This window comes from Nycticebus coucang, chromosome 14, assembly GCF_027406575.1.
Source record: "Nycticebus coucang isolate mNycCou1 chromosome 14, mNycCou1.pri, whole genome shotgun sequence".
Classification (NCBI taxonomy): domain Eukaryota; kingdom Metazoa; phylum Chordata; class Mammalia; order Primates; family Lorisidae; genus Nycticebus; species Nycticebus coucang.
Genome location: NC_069793.1, coordinates 31,201,994 through 31,226,781, shown reverse-complemented (window position 1 = coordinate 31,226,781; position 24,788 = coordinate 31,201,994). Strand labels below are relative to the sequence as shown.

General features: G+C 45.0%; 1 protein-coding gene across 2 annotated transcripts in view; it reads left to right on the top strand.

Moving 5' to 3' along the window:
• KIAA1549L (KIAA1549 like) overlaps nt 1-24,788 on the top strand; it is a 353,245-nt gene that overhangs the window by 256,235 nt on the left and 72,222 nt on the right. For both annotated transcript variants that reach the window (XM_053562897.1, XM_053562896.1), the window contains exons 11-13: nt 7,283-7,446; nt 13,929-14,113; nt 20,502-20,629. In XM_053562897.1, the coding sequence (XP_053418872.1) occupies nt 7,283-7,446; nt 13,929-14,113; nt 20,502-20,629 (477 nt within the window). The remainder of the gene's footprint in view (nt 1-7,282; nt 7,447-13,928; nt 14,114-20,501; nt 20,630-24,788) is intronic.

The window sequence follows — 24,788 nt, the reverse complement described above, 5'->3', positions numbered from 1 at the left end:
AACGGGCCTTGGTAAGGTGGCTGTGTGACCTGGTGGGAGTGGTTTCGGGACCAGAGGGCTAAGGAGAGAATCTGGGTGGGAAAGTAGTAACGGCGAATAGGAGAATTCTGATGACTGGGGCGCTTGCTGGAGAGAGGCACATGGCTGATAGTGGCGTGTGCCTGAATGCCGAGGGGGATGCCATAATAAAGAGAGAGGCGGGACTTTTAGGAGTAAAATCCTTGAGTGGATGAGGGGCCGGGACCTGATGCACAGTGGAGGGGTCCACAGGGTACAGGGTGCATCTGGTGATGGTTTCCTGGAGATGCTATCTCTGCTCCCTTGGGCGTAATGAAATGAAGCTGGCAGTCGAGGCTGAGGTTTTGGGGGAATTTGAGCTGGGATGCAATAATGCACCCTGAGAATGGGTGCCTGCACTCCTCTTGGTCCTCACTGCTACGTGTGGCCATTTCTTCCCCTCTTTCACCATCCCAGATCCTTTAGAGACACCCTAACCCGGGCCCCCTGTCACTCTCATAGGGCCTTTCACTCCTGGCTCTTTGTCCTGTCCTCTCCATCACTTCTGTCCCTGAACATCTGCTACTTTGACCTGTCAGTTCTGTGACCTCCAAATTTTCCACCCCAAGCTTGTGGTGCTTGGGTCCAAGGTGGAAGCAAGAGTGCGTGGAGTGTCAGGAGAAGAGCTTGAGGCTCAGTGGCAGTTGGTGGGGAACAGTGGACAGGGTCCGGAGCCTGTGCAGAGGGGACAGAGCCCATCAGGTGAGACCCATGGAGCCTAGAAGTGCAGATCTGGGCGGCGTGGGAGGGCCCGGCTCCACTGCCGCTTGGGGAGCCAGGAGTTGAGCTGCGCTCTGCCTGGCTGCCAAGCTGCCTCCTGGTAACCGTTTCAACTGTTCTCTCTCATCTCCTCACATCTCCTTGGTTCTCTTGGCTCCCTTCTCCACTCACTTACAGATCCTTTCCCCCGTTCCATCATTCTCTCCCACTTAGACTGTGGCAGGAGCTGCCCAAGGGACTCACCCTCCGTCCCTCTACATGGCTGTGCCTCCCACTCGTAATTGGAATCATTGTCATGGAACATGGATTCTGACCTGACATGGACTGCACTTAAAAAAAAAAAATGTGACTGTCACAGAATAAAATCCAAACTCCTGAAAACTCCTGCTGGAATAAACTCCAAACTCCTGCCGTCTTCCCAGCAGGTACTCACCAGGTGTTCAGGGTGTTGTTTTCAGGCTTTCCTCCCCTCCTGCTTTTCTCTACTTCATATCCAAGGCTCCCACCAGGTGGGAGCGTCCATCCTGCCTGCTCCCTCTTTCTTGAAGCCTCTCCTGGCCTCTGAGGCATAGCCCTCAGCTCCCTTAGTTCCAGGGGCTTCCGTTGCCCTGATTGCGTCAAGCAATGGTGAGTTGTTTTCTTTTTCCTTCGTGAGCTCTTTACCAGCAGGCACCACATCCCCTTCACCTTGGAACATCCAGCCCAGTACCTGTGTGACTCTGTTCTTGGGAAGGCAAAGAAACCACCCTTCCAGATGGCGCTGCCAGGTGCTAAGAGAGGCCCGTGGTGAGGGGACACTGTAGCAAGCAGAGAGGGGAGCCTTGGCGATAAGGCAGCCTGGGCCCAGCCGGGCCCTGCTCTTCTACTTCCCAGTAGTGGAAATTGGAGTCAAATGAATTGGCCTCTCTGATCTTCATTTTCCCATCTGTAAAATGGCAATATAAGGAACACATATCTAATAGAGCTACTCAGGGAGTTGGAAGTGGTAATCATTACCTGTAAAGGGTTTGGTAGTGTCCTGAGGCACCTGTTAGCATGCAGTAAGTGGCAGCAGAACGTCTTCTTTATCCATGATGTAAGAGGGAGACTTGGAGGTTGAGAACCCAGGTAATACAGAGAACAGGAGCTAATAAAGGAGCTGGAGAGAAGGGGGGTCGATAAAAGGAGAAGATCACTTATTGTTTGGGCCCTATTGAGTCTAAGGGGATGACAATGTCTCAAAGGTGCCAGCGGGGCACTGCAGAGGTCTTGCTGGGATATGGAGGAGGTGCTGATACGATATCTGGTCAGGGTTAGGAACTATGTTTAGAATTTAAGGGAGAGATTCAATTTAATACTGTAAACTTTGAGAATTTTGTAGATGTAGGTTAGAGTTAAAATCCCAGAAAAATGTGAGTTTCTGGGAAGGAAATAAAGCCAGTGGAAGGAAGAAGAAAGCAAGAGGACAGATTTTGAGAAAGACCTTCATCCCCAGGAGCAAATGAGAAGAAAGATAAGGCCAATGAAGTGGAGGAGGGCAGAGATTTTTAAAGTCCTGTTTTCTCCCAGTAATTCTAAAATCAGCCTACAATGTTAACCTGAGGTCAGGACTTTGAATAAAGTCATAGGGTTGGACACTTTGTCCCCCTGAAGGGAGACAATGCTCTGTGTATTCTAGTGAAAATCTCTAATTCTGGGGCCAAGTGCAATGCCTCTGGAGTGTGCAATGCCTGCTCAGCCCCCACCACCTCTGGGGACACTCCTAAGGAAGCAGCAGAGTATCTGATGGAGGTTTGCATCTGCTCCATTTGCAGAGTCTGGAGTGAGGGGCTCTGCAGAGTGGTTCTCCAGTTGATGGAGGCCACAGGTGCCCCATCTGTGTGGGAGATTGAATATATTATTTGTTTTGTTAACTTGATCTACCCATTCAGGAACGTAAGCTCCAAGAGGGCAGAGAGTTTTGTCCATTTCCCGCACTCCTCTATCTCCAGTGTCTAGAGCAGTGCCTGGCACATAGTAGATGTCCAATAAATGTTTGTTGAATGAATAAAGGAGCATGAGTCCTCTTCACCAAAGCGTCAGCCTATTTCTTGCTTTAGGTGGCATTTTTTACTTGAGATAAGTGTCTGATGGCCATGTAAGGCACAACACTTCCTGCTTTAGTTTGCTTCTCCTTGGGGAGACTTATATAAAACAAATCCTTTCAATAAAGAGATTTGTTCTATGAAGTTTGGATTAGGTCAAGAGGCTGTACTCAAGGATGCACAGGCCACATATAGCCTCAAGGATGCCTGTTACCCCTGCCGGATGCCAATGGTTGCAATTTAAAAGTGTTGGGACATCCAGAAGAGGATCACTGAAGAAATAACCCTCAAATGACCAAGTAAATGTCTGAAGGAGCAGAGGGAGGGAGCAGCTCCTTAGGATATCTGGAGACCAGATTCCAGACAGAGGGAAGAGGCCTTGAGAGGATAGAGTAGTAGTCATGAGGACTCAGGTGCAGGCCAGGGACCACAATCACAAGGGTCTCTTGGGCTGGGCGCCAGCAGGATGAGGAGCCATGGGGGGTGGGAGGGTGGGCAGAAGAGTGGGATGGACTGTGAGCTCACCAGCCTCCTGGCCCTGAGCAGACTCTTCCCTGCATCCACTCACACCAGCTGTGAACTTTAATGGTAGAGACAGGTGACAGCCGCAAAAACGAGCTGGAAACATTTTTGATGGATTCCTTCTCCTTTCAATATTTGTTCCATGTGAAAATAACTTATTTTGTGTTTAGATTATTTGGACCCTTTGACCATTCCTTCCGACAAATACTTCTGCATTCATATACTTTCACTCACGTGTGCTAACTCAGAACCAACTGCAACTACTTAAGAGAATTTACTTTTCATAAAAATATCTGACCTCCCTGGGGCTCAGTTTCCTCATCTGCAGGTTGGGGATGAGAATAGCGGGCAGGCAGAGGTCCCATCACAGCGCCTGACCCACCAACTGTGCTCAAAACATGTCTTTTTTTCCCTATCTGCCCTCCACTGAAATTCTTGCAATTTCAATAACCATTCCTTCCTTTTTACCTTTGGACATGACATTGTACTTTTAGATCATTATGCCAATGAACATATTGGGTTTGGATGACTTCAGTTGACCTAACTTTACTCTTGTTTTGACTGTTAAATGAATTTATTAACATGCATAAGGTAAATCTATTCTTGCCTCATTTAAATATATGTGAAGGAATTTTACATACTGCATCAAGAAGAAACATATCCATTAAAATGATAAAATTGATTAAAATCAGAGTGCATAAATATTTCATTCTTGCTAATGAAAATATATATATTTATTTAAGTTGTGCATACACTGATACATTATACATTTTTCTTCATCAGGATAAAATAGCCTAGTCAAAAGTGGCACATTGATTTTTTTTCAAAGAACCTCTAAGCTTTAAAAAATGTTAATGACATAAAACTCACATATAAATACTGAATTACTAAAAGCAGAAGCAATTAAGTGTTTAATGTCAACAGAACCACATTATCTAATGAGCTGTTTGTAGAAGTCAATAATGTGATTAATCACTGATTGATTAAAAACTGTGGAAAAGAAGTTTTTTATGCAAATAGTATTTCTTTTTTTTTTAAGACTCTTGCTCAGTTGCCTGGGCTAGAGTGCTGTGGCATGATCATTGCTCACTGTGGCTTCCAGCTCCTGGTCCCCACTGGTCCTCCTACCTTGGCCTCCCAAAGTGCTAGGATGAAAGGTGTGAGCCATTGCACCCAACCCCATTTCTACTAATAGCATTCTGATCCTAAGGGGACCAGTTGAAGTCAGAAGATGACTGAAGTCAGAGAGGAAGTCTGGCTGGCTTCTCAGGCAGGTCCTCACCATGTGGCACATACTGGTAGGGTCTTTATATGCCAGGGTCTGGTCCTTGGCATTGCCTAATAGCCCCGAGAGTTCAGCAGGATCAGTAGGATCAACTCATTCTAACCAGCCTTATACAAGATTGATATATAAACCGGATTGCCAGTATATTAACTTAAAATATAGACTAGAACTATCACAGAGATGGGACTTCTTCTAACTTGTTGATACTCTTGCCTGTAAGAAAACCTGTGTGGGGAGCCAAATTGCAACAGGGATAATGATATTCTGCATATATAGTCTGTCAACTTTTAATTGAGCACCTACTGTATGCAGCAGTGAACAAGAGACAGAGAGCTCCCTCCCCTCCTGGAGTGTACTCTCCAGTGGAGGGGCAGGAGTGACAGGATGAGCAGAGACATGTGCACCATGTCAGGTAGGGATACGGGCATCGGAGCCTTGCTACTCAAAGTGTGGTGGAAGGAGGGGCTTGCAATGTGGGCATCACCTGAAAGCTTGTTGTAAAGGCAAACCCTTGGGACCCACACCCCAAACCCACAGAATCAAAATCCACATTTGAACTAGATCCCCAGGTGATTGGTGTGCACTGTGTTGGAGAAAAATAAGGTAGGATGACGGGGATGGAGAGTGCCTGAGGCAAGGATTATTATTTTATAACACAGAGCACAAGGAAGTCCCCACAGAGATAATGACCCTTGTGCAGAGCCCTGAAGGAAGTGTGGGGTGGGGAAGCCAGATAGGTATCTAGGGGAAGAGCATTGTGGGTGGAGGGATCAGCCAGTGCAAAGGCCCTAAGCAGGAGCGTGTCCGCATGTTTGAGGACTGGTGGGAGCTGGCAGGACAGGGGCGGAGTGAGTGAAAAGAACAGCAGGAGGCTTTAAGGCCAGGGGAGAAAAAGAGGCCTGTCTGGGGAAGGGACTGAAGACATCCTGGATCTGTTTTGAAGCTGGAGGTGACAGGTTTGTTGGTGAGTAGGGGGTGGGTGAGTGAAAGAGTAGGGTCAGTGTCGATGGCAGGGTTATGGGCCTGGGAGTTGGATGAAGGGGTTGCCATTTACTGGAGTGGAGAATATCTCAGGCACAGGTTTGGAGGGAAGTTGAGAGCTGGGCTCTGGACATACTGCATTTGGTGAATCTGCTTAGTTTCCAGGTGGAGATTTGGGTTGGCAGTTGGCTGGAAGGGTCTAGAGTTCAGGGTGTTAGAGTCCTGGGTGGAAATGGGGAGATATGTACATGAGCAACCTCTGAACACAGATGGCCTTTGAACCATGAGTTGTGAGGCCATCTAGGAAGTGAGAGAGAAGTTGGGGTATTAGCAGTGGTATCACCAAGCTTAGACAGCCCATCTCGTCCTCCAGGATAGACCTGTATCGGGCTAGTGTGCCCACATCTGCAGTTGCAGCACATTGGAAAGCCCTTGCCTGCCCTTTAGTTCTGTTTCTATAGACTCCTACAGACACCAGTCCCTTCCAGTAATTCTGTCCCTCCCAGCAAACAAGCTCTTTGCTGTTTTCTCTACTCCAATTCTAAGAATCCGTTGGGCCTTTTGATTGGACTGAAGTATTTTCCAAGAATTTCCCCCAGTGGTCCTGGGGGAGACTTATTCATTTCACGTCAAAGATTTTTCCTAACCCAACTTACCAAAAAAATTGAAAGACTTACACATTGAGCACCTATGTTCCCACCCACTAGAACCCACACATAACTTTTTTGCTACATATGTTTATATGCCTGTTTGTTCATCTATTCCTCCCTTCCTCCATCAATCCACTTTATTTTTTGAAGCACTTCAAAGTGAGTTGCAATCTGGATAGACTTCAGCCTTAAACTCTCGAGCTTACATATTATTGCTTAGAGTTGAATATTTGTGATGTTCTAGGGAAAATTTGCTTACAGTGAAACATACAGATCTTAAGTATATTATGTGATGAGCTCTGGCAATGTGTACATCTGTGTAAGCCCAGTCTCCGTCATGACCCAGCGCATGACCGCCACTGTGCTGGATTAATTCGTCCAGCCCCACCCGCTCGAGGCACCCACTGTTCTAACAGCACATTCTTCCTACCAACAAGTGCTTTGGTTACTCTTCTTTGCTCTGGTTCTGAGAACAGCCTGATTCTTTTGGTTAGACGGAGGCATTTCCAAGCTTCCCAGCCAGCTATTCTGGGGGAGACCCATCTGCTCACTTTAACGTTTTATTCATTGCTCCCTCGCAGGGTGACTTCACAACAATATTTAGAAGTCATTTCTCAGTGGCTCTTGCCTCCTGACTCCAGCACACATTTCTAATCCTCAGATATCTTCTCTCCTCTTCTCTTGACTCTTGGGCATTGCCAGTGGGGGAAATTGATTTTGGTACGTATTGTTCCTCCTCCTCCTGATAACAGCGGAGGCTAGCACTGTGGAGCACCTGCTGGGGACCACAGCCGAACAGAGTGACAGCCCCATTTGAAAGAGGAGGAAACTGAGCCTCAGACGGCTGGAGTGACTTGCCCAAGGTCACACAGCAACAGAGGCACAAGCTTTCTGACCCCAACCCTCTTAACCTCCACGTGGGGGTGGCCATGGTGGGGGGTTATGTTTGCGTTCCTGCTCCTCGTGCTCCTTGTCACGTGCCCCCTGCTGTCTCTTTCCCACAGCCGTGGTGAAGAATCCACCCAACAACCTGTGGATCATCGCTGCAGTGCTGGCGCCCATCGCCGTGGTCACCGTCATCATCATCATCATCACTGCTGTACTCTGCAGGAAGAACAAGAACGACTTCAAGCCAGACACCATGATAAACCTGCCTCAGAGGGCAAAGGTACGCAGGGGTGGGGGGCGGGGCCAAGCCTGCGGGAGCCCTGGCTGCCTTCTCCTTCTCGGCTTTTGGGGCCGTGGCAACTGCCTTCAGGGGCATTGTTACGGGTTGTCATTTTGGAGACTCTTTATTTTAGACTCAGGATCTGATCCTTTGAGCTTACCCGATGCCTGCTCTGCCATGTTTCCAAGCCACTCTCTCACTCTCTCAGCCCCTCTTTGAGGAAGGACTGTTGTTTTACAGATGAGGAAACAGAGGCACAGAAAACTAGGAGCTAGAGAGACCTGAAGGGGCCCTTAGAGCTAATTCAGTTGGACTCCCTCCTTTTACATAGAAGGAGCAACTCTGTGAAGGTCACATGGCTCATAGGTAGCAAAACTGATAGTAGAAACAGGTCTTCAGGCTCATGTCCCCCAAATTCATTTCCTGAAGTCCTGACCCCCAATGTAATAATATTTAGAGATGGAACCTTTGGGAGGTGACTAGGTCATGAGGGTGGAGCCCCAGGAATGGGATTAGGGCCCTTGTAAAAGAAGCCTTGGAGAGCTCCCCAGCCTCTCTCACCATGTGAAGATATAGAAAGTAGAGCTGTCTTCTGCAGGCCAGAAGACAGCTCTCAACAGAACCCAGCCACACTGGCACCTTGATCTTGGACTTCCCAGAACTGTGAGATAGAAATTTCTATTGTTTAACCAGGGTATGGTGCCCCATGATCACATTAATGTACACAGCTATGATTTAATTAAAAAAATAAAAAAAATTAATAAAAAAAAAGAAATGTCTATTGTTTACATGCCATACAGTTTAAGATATTTTGTTAGAGCAGTCGGACCTCACTAAGACAAGTCTCTTGGGGACACATTAGGCCCTCAGACGATTTCTTGTTCTGGGGGCTGGAGTGACCTACCTGTAGAGGCTGCCATGGCAGATAAGCTACAGACCTCAGCCAGCACCCTCTAGTTCAGTGGCTCCGCTGAAACCTGCCCTGGAGACCACATCTCTGCACCACCTGCCTCTGGAGACTGAGAGGAAAGTGGACCAGGCAATTCTGAAGGCTCTTTTCCCAGACAGGTAGCTCCCTTTATGATATTCCCTGGGGGAAATATACTAACCATGATATCCAATTTTTAAATGTCTTATAATTTGCTAGGCTCTCTAGGCCTGTCACCTCATTTGTTCATAGCAGCCCTATGAGGTAGGTCATAGTCAGGGAAGGTTTAATTATCCTCATTTTACTGCCAAGAGACCTAAAAGAGAGACTTTAGGACTTATCAAAAACCCACACAGCTAGCAGCAGACTGAGGCCCACGTCTGAGTCTTTGAACTCTGTCTTCATGATACGCCTACCTGAACCCTGAGATTTGACAGGTGGAATCCTCTTCCAGCTCTGAATTTCCAAGCTCTGTCTACTTGTGTGGGAATGTGTGAATTACCCATCACACTTCCTAGCCATTAGAATGCATGTCAGCTTTGGAGATTGCCCTTATAGAGTCACACGTGCCTTAGGTCTTTGTGGATGATCACAGCTCACTTCAGACAAAAAAAAAAAAAAGAGAGAGAGAGAAGAAAAAAAAATCAAAGGATTTTTATTGTTTGTTAAACCACTATACCTGTTGTGAAGCTGCAGCTTGATTAGACACTATCTACTGAAGAGCCAAACCCCAAAGAATGTTGTTCTGTTTCTGTTGATACGAAGACACCTGCTTCCCAGACACAGGATGTTAGTAAGAAGTGTACAGGGAGAATTTCCCAAGCAGTGATACAAGAAACTGTTCCAAGAAAGGGTATTTCATTTCCATCTTAGGTTAGTTACAACATGAGCCTTTTAGACATAACAGTAATTACCAGCGTCTAATTGCACCTGAGTCCAGGATTGTGACACATGCCATACTAAGGTTGTAAATGGCACTATAGATTAAACTAAAATGTTATTAACCTGCTAAGATGGTTCAGGCAGCGCGTGATCTCAGCATACCTTCTGACTTGAAAGCTATTTGAAAGTAAAATAGATTAACATTTGTGGTTTTCCGTGGCTGCTTTTATGTTCCTACCTAGGGCCCTGTGCTTCGTGAGATACCTGGCTGATGTTGAAAATCAAGCAAATTTATGTTCCACAAGATTACTGAGTTTTCTCTGTGTGGTGGCACTGGGTGTTTCCCCACCTCAGCTGGTAACATGCTTTGATTTCGCCGGGAGCCAGCAGGGTGGAGCTGCCTCTTGCTTGCTACAGTTCTTATGCTGAGCAAGCCGGGGGTGCTACAGTGTAGGAGAGAGGAGAGACCACCCGCATCACTTCTCACAACCTCATGTATGTGAGCAGAATTCAGTTAATGCTGAGGGACAAGGCAGAAAGAAAAGGTTAGCCTTCACTGCCAGACCATAGACCAGGAGGCAGCCTACCACCATAGGTAACAGTGCGGGAGGACACTCCTTCCCAAGACTCAGGAGCAAAGCTAACAGGCTAAGCAGAGGAGGTGAGGGTGGCTTTCCTTAGGACATGGACATGCCACCCTTCTCCAAGGACAAGAGAATATACCCTATTACATGGTCGTCAGCTGGGTATAGGATATACCTATTAACATGGTGGTCAGCTGGGCTTCTGCAGGGAGAATGTTGAGACAATGATAAAAGCCAAAGGGCCAGGTGTCACAACTCCTGTCACCTTTCTTCTAGTTCACTTTTCTTTACTCTTTGTCATTGGACTTACAGCCTCTTTTTTCTAGTTTTCCCCCTTGTGTTATAAATGAAGAGTACATGGGTCCCTGGAACAGACAATCTTAGGGGAAAGTAGTTAGGGCCATATCCAGACGCAGGAAGATTGGTTGGCAATGAACATCTGCTTGGAACAAGTTATTCATCTGCTAAGAACAGCCAACCATTTTCTCTCACTTACTATCTAAATGACTTCAGGAAAGTTACGTAACCTCTTCGTGCCTCAATTTTCCCGTCTGTAAAGTGGGAATGGTAACAATATTATGTATAGGTTGTTGTGAGGATTAGTGAGATAATATATATGCTGATTTCTTTGCGCTGTCCCTGGTTTGTAATAAATGTCACATGCATGTTGGCTTTCGTTGTCACATATACTTTTTTCCTTAAAAGGTCTTGGCACTGTATCTACCTTTGAAATTATTGAAGATTATTTTGATTTGATAAGTTTTTAAAACTCATTGAAGTTATTATAGATACTTCATGATGTTGTATTACTGTGGTTGAGAGTCGCTAGTGTGGTCAGTGGGCAATTAATTAATCTCTGGTAATTTTTAAGTTGAAGGTGAAAGAGAGGGAGTCAGAAGAGTAAAGGACCAACTAGTCTTGAGTCATTTACCACTTAGCTGTGTGATCTTGGGCAAGTCACCAAGATTGTTTTCTTGTCTATGAAATGAAGACTTTGATGTTTGCCCTACTTTCTTCATGGGTTTGTCGTGAGAATGGAATGAGGTGTGAGTATTTTGCATGCCACAAATGTTGAACATCCAGGGATTTTTGTGGTTAATAACACAGGTGTAATTAACCTAACAGCAATGGCCACCTTTTAAGCCTATCATCCCTTAATGTCTCTCTTTCTGGACACCCATGTCACCTGAAGTATCCATGAGATAACGTCAACCCAATGTGAAGGTCAAGGTAAAGTTGAGAGAGAGTGGGAAGGGAGTGGGAGATAGGCCCAGCCGTCCTCATCACTAGGTTCTTGGGACGTCTTAGCTGCTGTTGGAGACTCCCAGTTTCTCACACACAGACCAGGGATCTCAGCACAGAGCTGGATTAAGTGTGGAGGAGATACCCAACGGTGATGGCGGGCTATAGCAGGAAAGGAGGCACCATGGTCTACTGTTCTGATTCTGGGTCACTTAGTACTGGGCTCAAATGCGTGGCTCCATCTGTGCCCAGCTTGGGTATGTTTACCTCTGTAAATCTCAGTTTCTTCATCTGTAAAAAGGGAACCCATGATGCCTACCTCCTTGAACTATAGTGAGATGCCATGAGATAATTTATGTAAGGTACTCAGTGCTGTACCACTAGTACCGAAGGTGGCCAAAATATTGAGCTCCTTGAGGGTGGGGAACCAGGTATTATTCCTCTTTATGTCCTCAGCACCCAGCATGGTTCCTGTAGTTGGAACAAAACTGAATGAAATAATGGGGGGGATGGATGGGGGTGTGACAGGAACGGGATCAACAGTGATGAGGCTGGGGAGAGGGGTTTGGCTGGAACATGAAGGGCCTTTAATGCCTTGCCAAAGAATTTGGTGCCTGAAACATTTCGAATGAGGAGTGTGGTTTAAGGAAGATTACTTTGGAGGCTCTTCAAGGGTGTGCCGGGAAAGGAGCTAGATGGAAGCCACAAGACTGAGGTGGGAGAGAGAGACAGTGGGCCTGGGGAAGATAAGACAGTTTCCAGAAACATTTCAGAAGCTGAATCCAACTGGTGACCTATTGGTTGTGGAAGGAGCAGGCAATTCAGTACTCTGGAGACATTGTCATGTCATGTAAAGGCTCTGATCTGTTTCATATGGCACCAAGGAAGGGGAGGGAACAGACACAGACTTCCCATAGCAAACACTAGTTCAGAAACTTAATCCTAGGTCCTGGCATCAAAATGTCACTGGTCACCATATGGTGTGTGTCTCAGAGTAGTGGTGGTGACCACACTTCTCAGGGTGAGTTGTTGGATTTTGCAGGAAAATTCCATCCTGCTCTGAGACACAGTTCTAGACTGTGGGTTGTTAAATCTAGCTGGAGCCTTCCTGATGTTTTTTTTCTCTAACCGAGCTGCTAAAGGAAGAACTGCCAATCCTACCAAGTTCTGATAGACTCTGAATAGGAGAGGTTGAGTTTTAGCCCCAGATATGCTTGAAGAGAATCACTGATGTCCACTTCACCTGGACGGTGGCTTTATAGACAAGCAAACCGTGGTAACTACTATTGACTAAGAACTTAGTATGTGCTAGGCACTTAGCTGAATGCTGAACTTGAACTACTTATTTAATCCTGACACCTGACAGCATTCCCTTGAAGGTGGTTAAATATCACTCTCATATGCATGCACGTTTTATTCTCTTTACTCAATTATTATCTCCACTTACAGGCAAAGAAACTGACGTGTAGAGAATTTCACTAACTTAGATAGGAAGTAGTGGAGTCAGGATTTGAACCCAAGCAATCTGTTTTCTGAGCTTCCTCTATTAACCACCAACCCCGCAGTCCTGCCTCAGATCTGTACTGCGCTGCTTTGGGTATAAAGCAGAATGGACACACTCCCAGGAATCGTTTCAACATGATTTTTTATTACCTCACTAATAGATGTCTGTTGGATTTTGCTCACAGCTACTTTATGCAATTGGGATTTCAGACACTGTGCAGTAAAACCTTGCCAATTTCCCAGGAGTGAATAACAGGAGAGCCAGCCTGCTTAAGGGAGAAATCTGGATTAAAGAGCAAGTCCATAAATTCCATTTCATTATTAATGATTATACGGCTTCTCATGTGGTAGCACATTTCCCTGTTTTCAGATCTACGATCACTTTAATACTCAAGGGTGGTGGAGGTAAAACAGATAAGATTATCTTCATTTCTCAGTTGAGAACATTGAGACTTGGCAAAGACACATGTAAAGCTATTTGAGAGTGGAGCTAAGGGGTAACCAGATATTTCTAGGCAGGAGGTAATCCTCAGGACCTATTTAATATATCCATTTAGATTCCTTCCTTCCTTCCTTTCTCTTCTTTATTTTTGTGACAGAGTCTCACTCTGTTGCCTTGCGTAGAGTACAGTGGCGTCACAGCTCACAGTAACCTCACACTCTTGGGCTCAAGTGATCCTCTTCCCTCAACCTTCCAAGTAGCTGAGATTACAGGCACCTGCCACAACACCTGGCTAATTTTTCTATTTTTAGATGATAGAGACAGTGTCTGGCTCTTGCTCAGGCTGATCTTGAACTCCTCAGCTCAAGCAATCCACCTGACTCAGCCTTCCGGAGTGCTAGGATTACAGGTGTGAGCCACCGCGTCTGGCTTACGATAATAAGAATCGTTTCTTATTATCAGTATCCACTGACTTAAAATTCATGGTCTAAAATTCTTGAACGACATTTGTTCTCAAACACCTATCTGCATCTTGTTTACAGTCTTCATTTTTCCGAGCAAGTCTTATCAGTAGGGATTCCGTCGCTAGGTAGAATTAATACGGATTCTGGTTTGGTAGAGACAGAAATCATGATTGGGGATTTGAGTTAACGCTTGTTCCTCAGAGAGCTAAGTTAAGTTTAGTGCCATCACATGCACCTTGCTTCGTGTCTTCTCTTTTTTGTTTTTTGTTTGCAGTTTTTTTGGCCAGGGCCGGGTTTGAACCCACCACCTCCAGTATATGGGGCTGGCGCCCTATTCCTTTGAACCACAGGCACCGCCCCTCGTGTCTTCTCTTAAAGCTGTGGTGAGGGGCACACTGCACGAGAAATGAGACTGCAAACCTGTTTCCTCTCCGCAGCCTGTACAAGGCTTTGATTATGCCAAGCAACACCTGGGCCAGCAAGGGGCCGACGAGGAGGTCATTCCTGTGACTCAGGAAACGGTGGTCCTGCCACTGCCTGTGAGAGATGCCCCTCAGGAAAGAGACATCACACAGGATGGGAGCACCGTCAAGACGGCCAAGTCCACGGAAACCAGAAAGAGGTAAGCACGGCTGACTCCCACCTCTCAGTGTCAGCCAGAGAAATAACAGCTGGCACCCTCCGGTCAATTCCACTGTTCTCTTTAGAAATTCCCCTTCATGCTTGTTTTGGATATTGGAAAAGGAGACCATGAGAATCACAATACCTGCTTCATGTGAGCTGCCTTTTGGAAGGTTTCATATCACTGATGACCACCACAGCAGGGCCCTTGCTCTTATAATTACTGTAACAAATTTGGCACTGATGTCACACATTTTTAACTTATATTAAAAGCAATGCCTTTGATTCAGTACAGGTGTATATTATCTGGCAATTTCTCAGCAGGGTTTCCAATTTCAGTCAACACTATTCATTTTTTACTGGAACAGAGCACTTTGACAGGCTTTAGGAGGACTATAGAAATATAGAAGGTTGATTCTTGGCCCCCAAGGATCACGTGATGGAGAGAGAGAGAAAAAGAGGTGGGGGTGGGGAGAGTAAGATAATGGGAATACTAAGCCTGATATGTGGGTGCCCACCTTTCCTACAGCAGAGGGAAATAACTTAATTCTGACCAGAAGCATCATGGAGAAAGTTACGTTTTAGCTGAGCCTGGAAAGGTAAATGGGATCTGAATAGAGGGGAGAAGACAAAGGTATCCAGGCTCAAAAACTAGGGAGAAAAAAGGGACAGGCATGTTTTCTAAATAGTGAGTGCCTCTGGAGTTAAGAGTGCATAGTGTGGCTGGGGTTTCGTGAAGAATGAAACCAGACGATAGGATTAAAATTGTGGAAAGTCTTGACCACCAGGCTAAGGAGTCTGACCTTTATTCTCTAAGCAATGGGAAGCCACTGAAAGTTCTGTAGGAAGGCACAGATGTCCAGCCTGTGTGTCAGAAGGACTACTCTGATGGCACTACTCTGATGAAAGATGGGAGAGGTTAGGTTACAGGCCACAGACTCATTACGAGGACTCTGCAATACCCTTGTAAAAAGGTAATGAACCCTTCAATAGGCCCGGTTGGCTGACCACACCAACCCCCATTGCCAAGCCCCTTCTCCCTTGCCTGCGACCACTATGAAAGGTGGAAAAGCTGCATCCTCCTTGCCTCCTTCCTTTCTTCCCTCCCTTAATCTAATAGATATTTATTGATCATTTGCTATTTACTATGCACTGGTCTTACTGCAGTGAACAAGACAAAGTTCGTCCTCTTCCTTAGGGAGAAATAGACAATCAACAAACAGAGAAATAAAGTCTATCTGTTCTAGGTCTGGTGGTGATGAGTACAGCACCAGAAGAAAAGCAAAGCACAGTAAGGGGATAGAGAGATGAGCATAGTGCTGTTTTAGAGAGGAAGCCAGAGACGCCCTCTCTGATAAAGAGACATTTGAGAAATACCTTGCTGAAATGAGGTGGAGCCCTCGGACCATTTGTGGGAGGAATGTTCCAAGCTGATGGAACAGTGTGTGCAGTGCCTAGAGGAGGGAACTTCTGGATGTGTTTAAAGAAGAGCAGAAAGGCCAAGGAGGACTGGCCTGAACCAGGGAGGAAGGGCAGCTGATGAGTCAGAGAAGTTGCCTGAGGTTGAATCATGTTGAGCTTTACAGACCAAAGTCAGCACTTGGAATTGTTTTGTGAATAAGGATCAGACATCACTGGAAGGTTTTGAGAAGAGTAATGACACGATGTGACTGGCCTCTGTGGGGCAAATAGACTGCAGGGATGCAGAGGAGAATCAGGGGCCCCATCAGGAGGCTACTGCGGTCATCAAGGGGGTAGAGGGTGGTGTGGACTACAGCTTGGTCGTGAGAAGAGGCTGGAGTTTAGAGACATGTTGAAGGAAGAGCTGACAAGATTTGCTGATAGAGTGTTGTGAAGCTGCAGAAATACAGAGAGGAGAGCATTTGCCATTTACTGTGTTGGGAAAGGCTGGGGGAGGAGGAGTTTATAGGGGATGATCAGGACTTTGGCCAGGGGCATGTGAAATTTGAGATACCTGTTAACAACTCAGATGACCAAATGTGGAGCAGAGGGGCAGGGTGGGAATGTGAATGTGGGAGTTGTCAATGTTATGCTGAAAGACAGAAGAGAACGGCCAAGAGGATATAGATAGAGAAGAGATCCAAGAACTGAACCCTGGGGCATTTTAATGATGAAAGGTCCAAAAGGTAAGGAAGAATCAACAAAGGTAGCTGAATAATGTCAGGAAGAAGGGCATGAGGAGAACAAAGAGAGGGTAGAATCCAAGAAGCCAAGAGAAGGAACTAGTTTGAGGAGCAAGGCAAGATTATCTGTGTCAAAGGCACAGATTTTATCTTGAACTCAAGTAACAAAGGTATGTGTTTTCTTCTGGGAGCTATTGGGACAGAGGAACATAGGATTAGATTTCAGCTTGTGTAGGAAAGAAAGCTCGGGCATATGGATTAGTTATTTATTCCTCCTTAACAAACCACTCCAAAGCTTAATAGCTTAAAACAACAGCCATTTATTTAGCCCATGATTTTGGCGGGTCAGCAGTGTGGGCTAAATTCAGCTGGTGGTTCTGGTCGGAACTCGGTGTGGCTGATCTCAGCTGGGCTTGCTCATGTGTCTCCAGTCAGGTGATAGGTCAGCTGGGCTGACTTGATGATGTTAGCTTTGTCTGGAATGGCCTATCCACGTGGGCTCTCATCCTCCAGCCAGGCCAGCCCTTGTTTACTCACTGGGCAGTCCCAGGGTTCCAAGGGCAGCAAGAAAAATAGCTCCAAAGTGCAAGCATTTTTCAAATCTATGGTTTGAAATGGTTATGTCAGTTTGCAACTGTCCCATGGGCCAAAGTCACATGACCAAGTGCAGAGTCATTGTAGGAAACGACTACCAAAAGGCTGATTATGGAGGTGTGGACAAATTGGGTTCGTTACTGCAAGGGTGTCCCCAGAATGGGAGAGCCTGAACAGAACAGAGTTAGAATATACAGAGAAGCAATAGATGACTTATCTGGGCTGACTTGTATTTTCTACATCAATGGTTCTCATTGTGATCTTTGCCAAATACAATAAAGGCACATTAACAACTTATTAACACCTATTCAGAGGACACTGAAAATAAATAAATAGAATTATTACTATTAGGATATGAATATAGCAATCTCAGGAAGAATAAAAATTCTTTTCTAGCCATTCTAGTCAAGTAATTTGTGTAGCGTTGTCTTTACAAACATTTTTTTAGAATAAGCATTTCTTCTTGGATAAGCAAGGAGTCTACTCTTGCTAATCAAACTCAATTACTTACCCTCAAATTTTTATTAAGAAATATTAGGGGTGGCACCTGTAGCTCAGTGGGTAAAGCGCCGGCCCCTATACCAAGGGTGGCAGGGGCGCCCATAGTCCCAACTACTTGGGAGGCTGAGGCAAGCGAATCGCCTAAGCCTAGGAGTTGGAGGTTGCTGTGAGCTATGTGATGCCGTGGCACTCTAGCAAGGGCAATAAAATGAGACTCTGTCTCTACAAAAAAAAAAGAAAAGAAAGAAATATTAGCTTATCCCATAGACCTGCTCAGTCCATATGTATGTGTGTGTGTGTGTGTGTGTGCGTGTGTATATATATGTATGTATTAGTTTATGAAACAAGCACAGATAAAGAAGATAATGTCTATATTCCTGAAGGATTTCTACATTTCCTTCATAATTATACCATAAGCACATAATTTTACTAAGGGCTAGCTATATCATTGCCAACATTATGGGAGAAACCTCACCTCCATTCAAGTCCAGCTGACCATGCAATCTTGATCATTTGGGAAAATGTTAAGACACCAGACCCGAGAGAAAGTCTATTGTCAATCTTATGTTTCTGGCTTCCCGTCTTACCACATCAGTTTCCTCATCCCTATTATCCTGTTTCCCTGAAAATAAGACATCCTCCAAAAATAAGACCTACTTACAGGAAAGATAAGACGTCCCCTGAAAATAAGACCTAGCGCATCTTTGGGAGCATACCTTAAAATAAGACACTGTCTTATTTTCGGGGAAACAGGGTAGTACAGCCTGCCTGCCTTCTCAGAATGGGTCTGTTAGATGAGCCAGTGATTTGGCAGTTGTTGATACCTCAATTTTTAAAAACTATTTTAAAAGTGAAATCTGAGGGCAGTGCCTGTGACTCAGTGGGTAGGGGGCCAGCACCATATACCAAGGGTGGCGTGTTCAAACCCGGCCCTGGCCAAACTGCAACAACAACAAAAAATATATAGCTGGGCGTTGTGGCAGGCACCTGTGGTCCCAGCTACTCGGGAGGCTGAGGCAAGAGAATTGCCTAAGCCCAGGAGTTGGAGGTTGCTGTGAGCACCTACACCACGGCACTCTACAAAAAAAAAAAAAGTGAAATCTGAGGGTTCAGTGATTTCCAGGAAGCCAGGTGGGTATTGAGTCCTTTTCCTCCAGTCTAGGGTCTTGGTGATGCTGTTTTGCTGGTGTGTGATTGGAATTTTGATGGGGCAGGGTAGAAAATTGGCCTCATAGGGGTAGAAAAAGCACTTGTATGTAGTGATTGGTGGTAATTATTCGGCAGTTGACTAATCCCCACCCGAGACCGTTCTCTCAGGCTCTGTGTCTACTCACATCCTCAGATGGGAACTATTGAGTTTGGTAGCCTAAAACTGCAACCTCACGGGTGACTTTCTTGCTTTCAGAACCACTTTTGTGACTTGCGTGAGTGGCCATGCACACATACACACAATCTCCCTCACTGTTTTTGACCACCAGTTTTGAGTTGACAGCTCCCTGTAAATATAATCCTATAAACTAATGCAGAATTAGGTTTTCTCTATGAAAATGTATTCATTGACACCTGTCCTTAGAGTGAGAAGAATAGACAGAAAACTGTTTCAGGATCAAATGAGGGACAAGGTATGAAAATGCTATAAAAACCAGTAAATATTTTGTGAACGTAAAAAAGATTACAGAAAGCCTTGACTTTTCTGGACCTAAGTGAAAGCCTTTTTGTCCCTATAAAGCTAGTTGGGAGAGTAGGTGTCATGAACCACGAGAATCCGAAAACAACGGGGTCATGTGTCTTCTCCGTGTGTGTGTGTGTGTGTGTGTGTGTGTATTTGCACACCCAGCGCTCAGCCATTTACATAGTGGATGTAAATAAATAACATCCACTCCATAAATTAATGGTTTATCATTGTTTTCCCAGACTGCATTCTTTGCATTACTAGCTTTCCAGGATGTTAAAAGGTATTATGGTAAAAAAGATTTGTGGCCAAATAAATTTGGAAATGCTGGATTAAATTAACCCAGATGAATCTCTTTCTGACAGAACTGATTAAAGCCTTTGATATGCTAATATGCATTAGGAATCTCCAAACAAGGAATATAGTAAACATTGCCCAAATTTATACTTGTCTGTGCAACTTTAGTGAGGAGTCTCTCACTTGGCTCTAGCGTTCGTGAAATGCTCTTGGTCGATACTGCCCAGAGATAGCCCTATGTTCATTTTTCATGGCTTTTAGGGTGCTGAAGTAAACAGACTGAGAATTCTAAATTCCCGGGGGATGAGGAGGAAGAAGAGAGGAGGGTGATGAGGAAGAGGAGCACCCTCGAGGATCCCCAGCTTTCCCTGGAGAACTGCATCATTCCAGCCAGTCTTCGGTTGCAGGGACCAGATCCCATTATTTTCTAAATTTGGACATTGCCAATAGCAGAACAAGAGGCCCCTAGAAGTCTGCCTCCTGATTGTGTCCCACCGAAGGGAGGCAGTTGGTCTTTTCTGCTTAGTCTGCCCACAGGCTGGTACAATCTGAGGTCTCAGGGAACCCCAGCAGAGGCTCTCAAAAGCATATTCCCCCACAGAGTTCCAGAAGATGAGAGTCCCATCCTGCGGAAGGGTTACTAGTTGCCACAGTTCAAGAGTGTGTATGTGTGTGTGTGAGAGAGAGAGAGAGAGAGAGAAAGAGAGATTGTCAGAAGGAAGACCCCGATGGCAGGCAACTTAATCTTTAGTTGTCACGGTGTGTATGGTAAAGAGAATAGCCAAAAAGAACCGTGTTCCACGCATGTCCCTGAAGAGGCGCATGTGATTCTGCAACACCACCCAGAGTTCTGTGTGTTAAAAAAAGGTCATGCTGCACAAATGCCACCATTTCCATAGTCGCAGGGCTAGTGGAACAGAGATGGGCACCGAGGGCCACACTCACCAGCTTCCCTCCGCAGCTGAGCACTGGAAAATGCACTTTAGAACAACCGGCTGCTTAACCCACGCTGGAGCATGGATGCTTTTTTTGTTTGTTTGTTTCCTCTATTATTTCCTCTTTATTGATAAAACTGGAATGAAGGACTACAGACATAAACTGTGCAAATAAAATAACCTTGAGAGGCAGTGGCTGCTCTAGTTGAAACTTACCATCTCCCCTGTTGCTATGGTTACCTCCAGCAGGTCGCCCAGTGAGAATGGCTCTGTCATCAGCAACGAATCAGGGAAGCCCAGCTCAGGGAGACGCTCACCCCAGAATGTAATGGCACAGCAGAAAGTGACAAAGGAGGAGACAAGGAAGAGAAATGGTGAGAAGCCTTCCCGCCAAGAACCACCCTCAGCCCCTCCCACGCGTGTCCGTGCACACACTCACAGTGTATTCGCCCCCACGGGTCTGTTCTGCACCCCAGGGATTATCACCTTATTCCCATCTCTGAATTGTTCTTATCCCACCTCCTCTGCCTCTTATTCTTAAGGGATTGTGCAATTCATTAGGAAAAACCCTTTGCAAAATGCACCGATGTTTGCGTAGAGATTTTCCTGATTCTTGGGTGAGTCAAGGTGATTTCTAGCATCAGGTCCCCCAAGGTGGCTGGTCTCTGAAATACTGGTCATCTTGGAGACTTCCCTTATTTTTTTGCCCCGACTTCCCTGATAAGTTTCAGAGATTCAGTCTATACCAGTGAGTCCAGACATTGCAAATCCACCTTGCCTAGGGAAAAAAACAAACAAACCAATCTGCCATTAAAAAAAAAAAAAAAATCAACCTTATGTTTCTGTCTTAAGTCTGCAGAAACACTTAACTATTTAGTTTCTTTCTCACACAGATCTTTTCCCTCCTATGAGGACTGGTGTCGGGGTTCATTTATAAGTGATGGCACCATCTGTAGTTTGCCCTGTCAACCTCTTTGCTCAGCCTCCCTCTCCTGATGTACCTTTGCTCTGACCCTTATTTTCACTTGATCCTTCTGTGTTTTATGCTAGCTAATTGATGATTTTCAGATCAGGGAAAATTCCTTTGGGATTTTGAAAGGTTGTGGGTGGAGTCTTCCAGAAATGCCAGGTGAAAAGCTAGACACTCTGGCACTCTGTTCAGCTGTGCCTCCCTTTTAAAGGGATTTGGGTAGTTCAGGGACTCTCTCTTGAAGCTAGTGCCAGAATATCTCTGTGTTTTCAAATGTCACTTGCTTATGTTTTTCCCACTGAACAAAGAAAGAGAAGGGGAAAAAAAAGAAATAATGACAGAATGGATTTGTATTCTGCAGGGAGAATGCCGTCCCTGTTCCGTTTCCAGCTATTATATAAAGCACTTGTTTAAATTGAACCTATTGGGTTCTTGAATTTTTGCTTCCCTTGAATTCTGCATGCCCCATATCACAGACACTGTGCTTTCCATATCAGAATTAGATGTGACCTGCAGGATTTTCCTGGAATATCTGCACCCACCCGGGACCGCCAGGAATCCTGCCATCAGCTCCCTGCCAAGTGAACACAGGAGTCAGAGTTGCTCTAGAACTTGAGAAAGGGACTTGAATTCAGCAATTTTCTTCACTTTCTTCCCAGAGTCAGGTGCTAAGAAAGATGGGTAGAGGGAGTGAGGTGATAGCAGAGACAGTGGACAAGAAGCCTTAGGGGAAGGTTGTTTTAACTAAGCACTGCCACCTGACCGAGATGGGACACTCGCCCTCCCAGCTCTGCCTCCTCCCTCCCCTCTCCCACCTGCTCGCCTTTCCTTCCTTCCTTTATATACTTCCTGGAAATGTATAAAGTCAAGTCAAGGACCACCTACTTCCCTAGATGCCCCAACTCGCCCACGCCCATCCTCAAAGGAGCCTGAATAACTAACTCTGTGTGCCCTTCTCTGACCTTTTTACTATGCATATGGCGACACACATGTATCTTTGTTTTTGCCATACCGCTTTGTTTTATACTCAATACGCACATTGTCTTGTGCTCTTTTTCTTGGTTAAAGATGTGCAATGTACAAACTCCTGTGTCAGTCCACACACATTTAACAAAGTCATGACTTTACCTTCCCCTGTATTTAATCTATGGAAGAAGAGAGAGCCAGGCTGGTTCCTGATCCCCTCATCCCTTAGCCCCCAACGCCTGGCTGGTGCAACTGTGGCCCTCTCTGAATGTCCCTGCTGACCATGGCTGTTCTTGTTTGTCTGTCTTCTCTGCCTGCCTCCTCATTCTGGGTAGGTCACTTTGATTATTTAAACATAAGCTGCTGAAGTCACAGATACATACATGAATAAAAGGCAATTACTGTACCAGGTTGAAGTTTGTACTTGTTTGTTTTATTAAAGAGCCATCCTTCCCAGGTTTTGAGTACATGTTTCATTGTACTTGATTCTTGCCAAAAGTAATCTCATCGAATTTGCAGGGTTGGTCACTTCTGTTTCATCATAGTTTTCTATTCAGTGAGATTTAGGTTTGAAATCTCCAATAGAAATGATAGGATTAACTGGTTTCATGTATAACTCAACAGATGCGAAAGCACATCAGAATTCTAGGAGAGACCTTCCTTGAAACCTATGCATGTCTTTTTTTTTTTTTTTTAAGAGACAGGATTTTGCTCTCTCCACCCGCCTACAGTGCAGTGGCACAATCGTAGCTCACTGCAGCCTGGAACTTGAGCTCAAGGATCCTCCCACCTCAGCCTCCTGAGTAGCTAGGACTATAGGTGTGCCACCATGACTGGCTAATTTTTAATTCTAATTTTTTTTCCCTTGTAAAGAAGGTGTCTCACTATGTTGCCTAGGCTGGTGTCAAACTCCTGACCTTAAACAGACCTCCCACCTGGGCCTCCCAAAGTGCTAGGATCATAGATGTGAGCCAGCACACCCAACTGCTTATCCTTTTTGATCAGAAGGCTCCATTTTATCATAATACTAGGTTAGAGTTAACCAAGAAAGTCAAGGGTGAATTTTATTGGTTTGGAAGATGAACCAAAGAAAGCAAGGAAGGAGGGGCGAAAATAACATTGCATAAAATTATGGAGAAAACAAAAAGGTCTATTTTTAGCACCTTGCCAGCTTCTAAAGAGTATTGAGCACTCTTTGTGTGAACATAATCTGTGATAATAGATTATTCTTTTGGTATAGAATATTCAAGTACTGTTGTCTTATGGCTTGGTACCTGATTCTCATAGAGGCTAGAGTTGCTAAGGTTAATTAATAAATGGTAATGTTCTGGGCTGTTATTCTAAAAGTGTTCTTGTTTTCTACCATGTTCCCTGCATCAACAGTTTCTCATATTTATTTTCTGTGAAAATAAGAAACTTTAAAAGGAAAATGCTATCCTTCTAGCATCATGGCTAGCACGGGTCCTTGTAGCTAAACAGCCTCATCAGCGGTCATGGCCATAGGGCCATTGTAGAGTCTGTTTCATGATGATGCTTAGATGTAAGTGAGAAAGGAAGATGTGAACACCAGGATTTTGAAAGCAAATACAACTTGGTGCTTTCTCAGCCAAGTAGAGACATTTGGACTTCTGAGCCAAACTCAGGGTCACCTTCAAAAATAAAGAGAATGAACATAAAGTTCGTGTGCAATTTAAAATAGTTTAACATAGTAAACTGCACACAAACTTTATGAACACCCTGTGTTTTCTGGGAAGAAGTTAAAAATTCAGGAGTAGATAGAACATAATACTTGTGTTTACATTTCGAGTCATTCAGGAGCAAACAACCTCGTTAAGCCCTCCGAGTGTGCCTCCTTCTTTTATGTCACTGAAAGGGCTCACTGTTGGGCTCTGAATCTATCAGACTTTGCCTCCTAATGGTCATGGGGCAGGTGAGGTAGGGGAGGACAAGATTAAAGACTGTAGAGGATGAATGACTACTTTGTTAGCCAGAGCTCTCAGGAGAGAAGGGTCTGGGTTTAAGGCATACAAGAAGATTTTTCAGAACTATCATCTAAAAAACACAGTTTTCATTTTTATTCTTTCTTTGCCTTCCAACAAAATGAAGACGTGTTTTTATCTAATAAATAACAACATCTGGTAGCAATGCCAGTTGTAGATTATTTGTCTACAATGTGAAATTTTTAGAAAGCACATGTGTTGTTTGAGAGCATTTTCTGCCTCAAATGGGGGGTATCTCCTCATGCCACTTCAAACTTGAAGAAGTGAAATCTCTCTTTCCAGCCTAATTCACTAAAATAAAAACCAACAGTGTAAACAAAGCACAACCAGATATGATGAAGGTGTTGAGTGGCATTTTCTAAGATGCGGTGGTATTCTGGGACACTTCCACAGTTTAACTGTGGCCCTCTCCTTGACTATTCTCCCAGGAGACTAATTATGCATTAAAAATCCCTGCGAACCTGCTGTGTTCAGACAACATTTTAATGCATTAATATTTAATGTAATGGGCATTTAATGCATTTTTCTGTAAAGTCTTTTCAGGAGGGAAGATAACTAATTATTTTGCTCTTAAGAAAACCTAGGAGAATTGTCCTG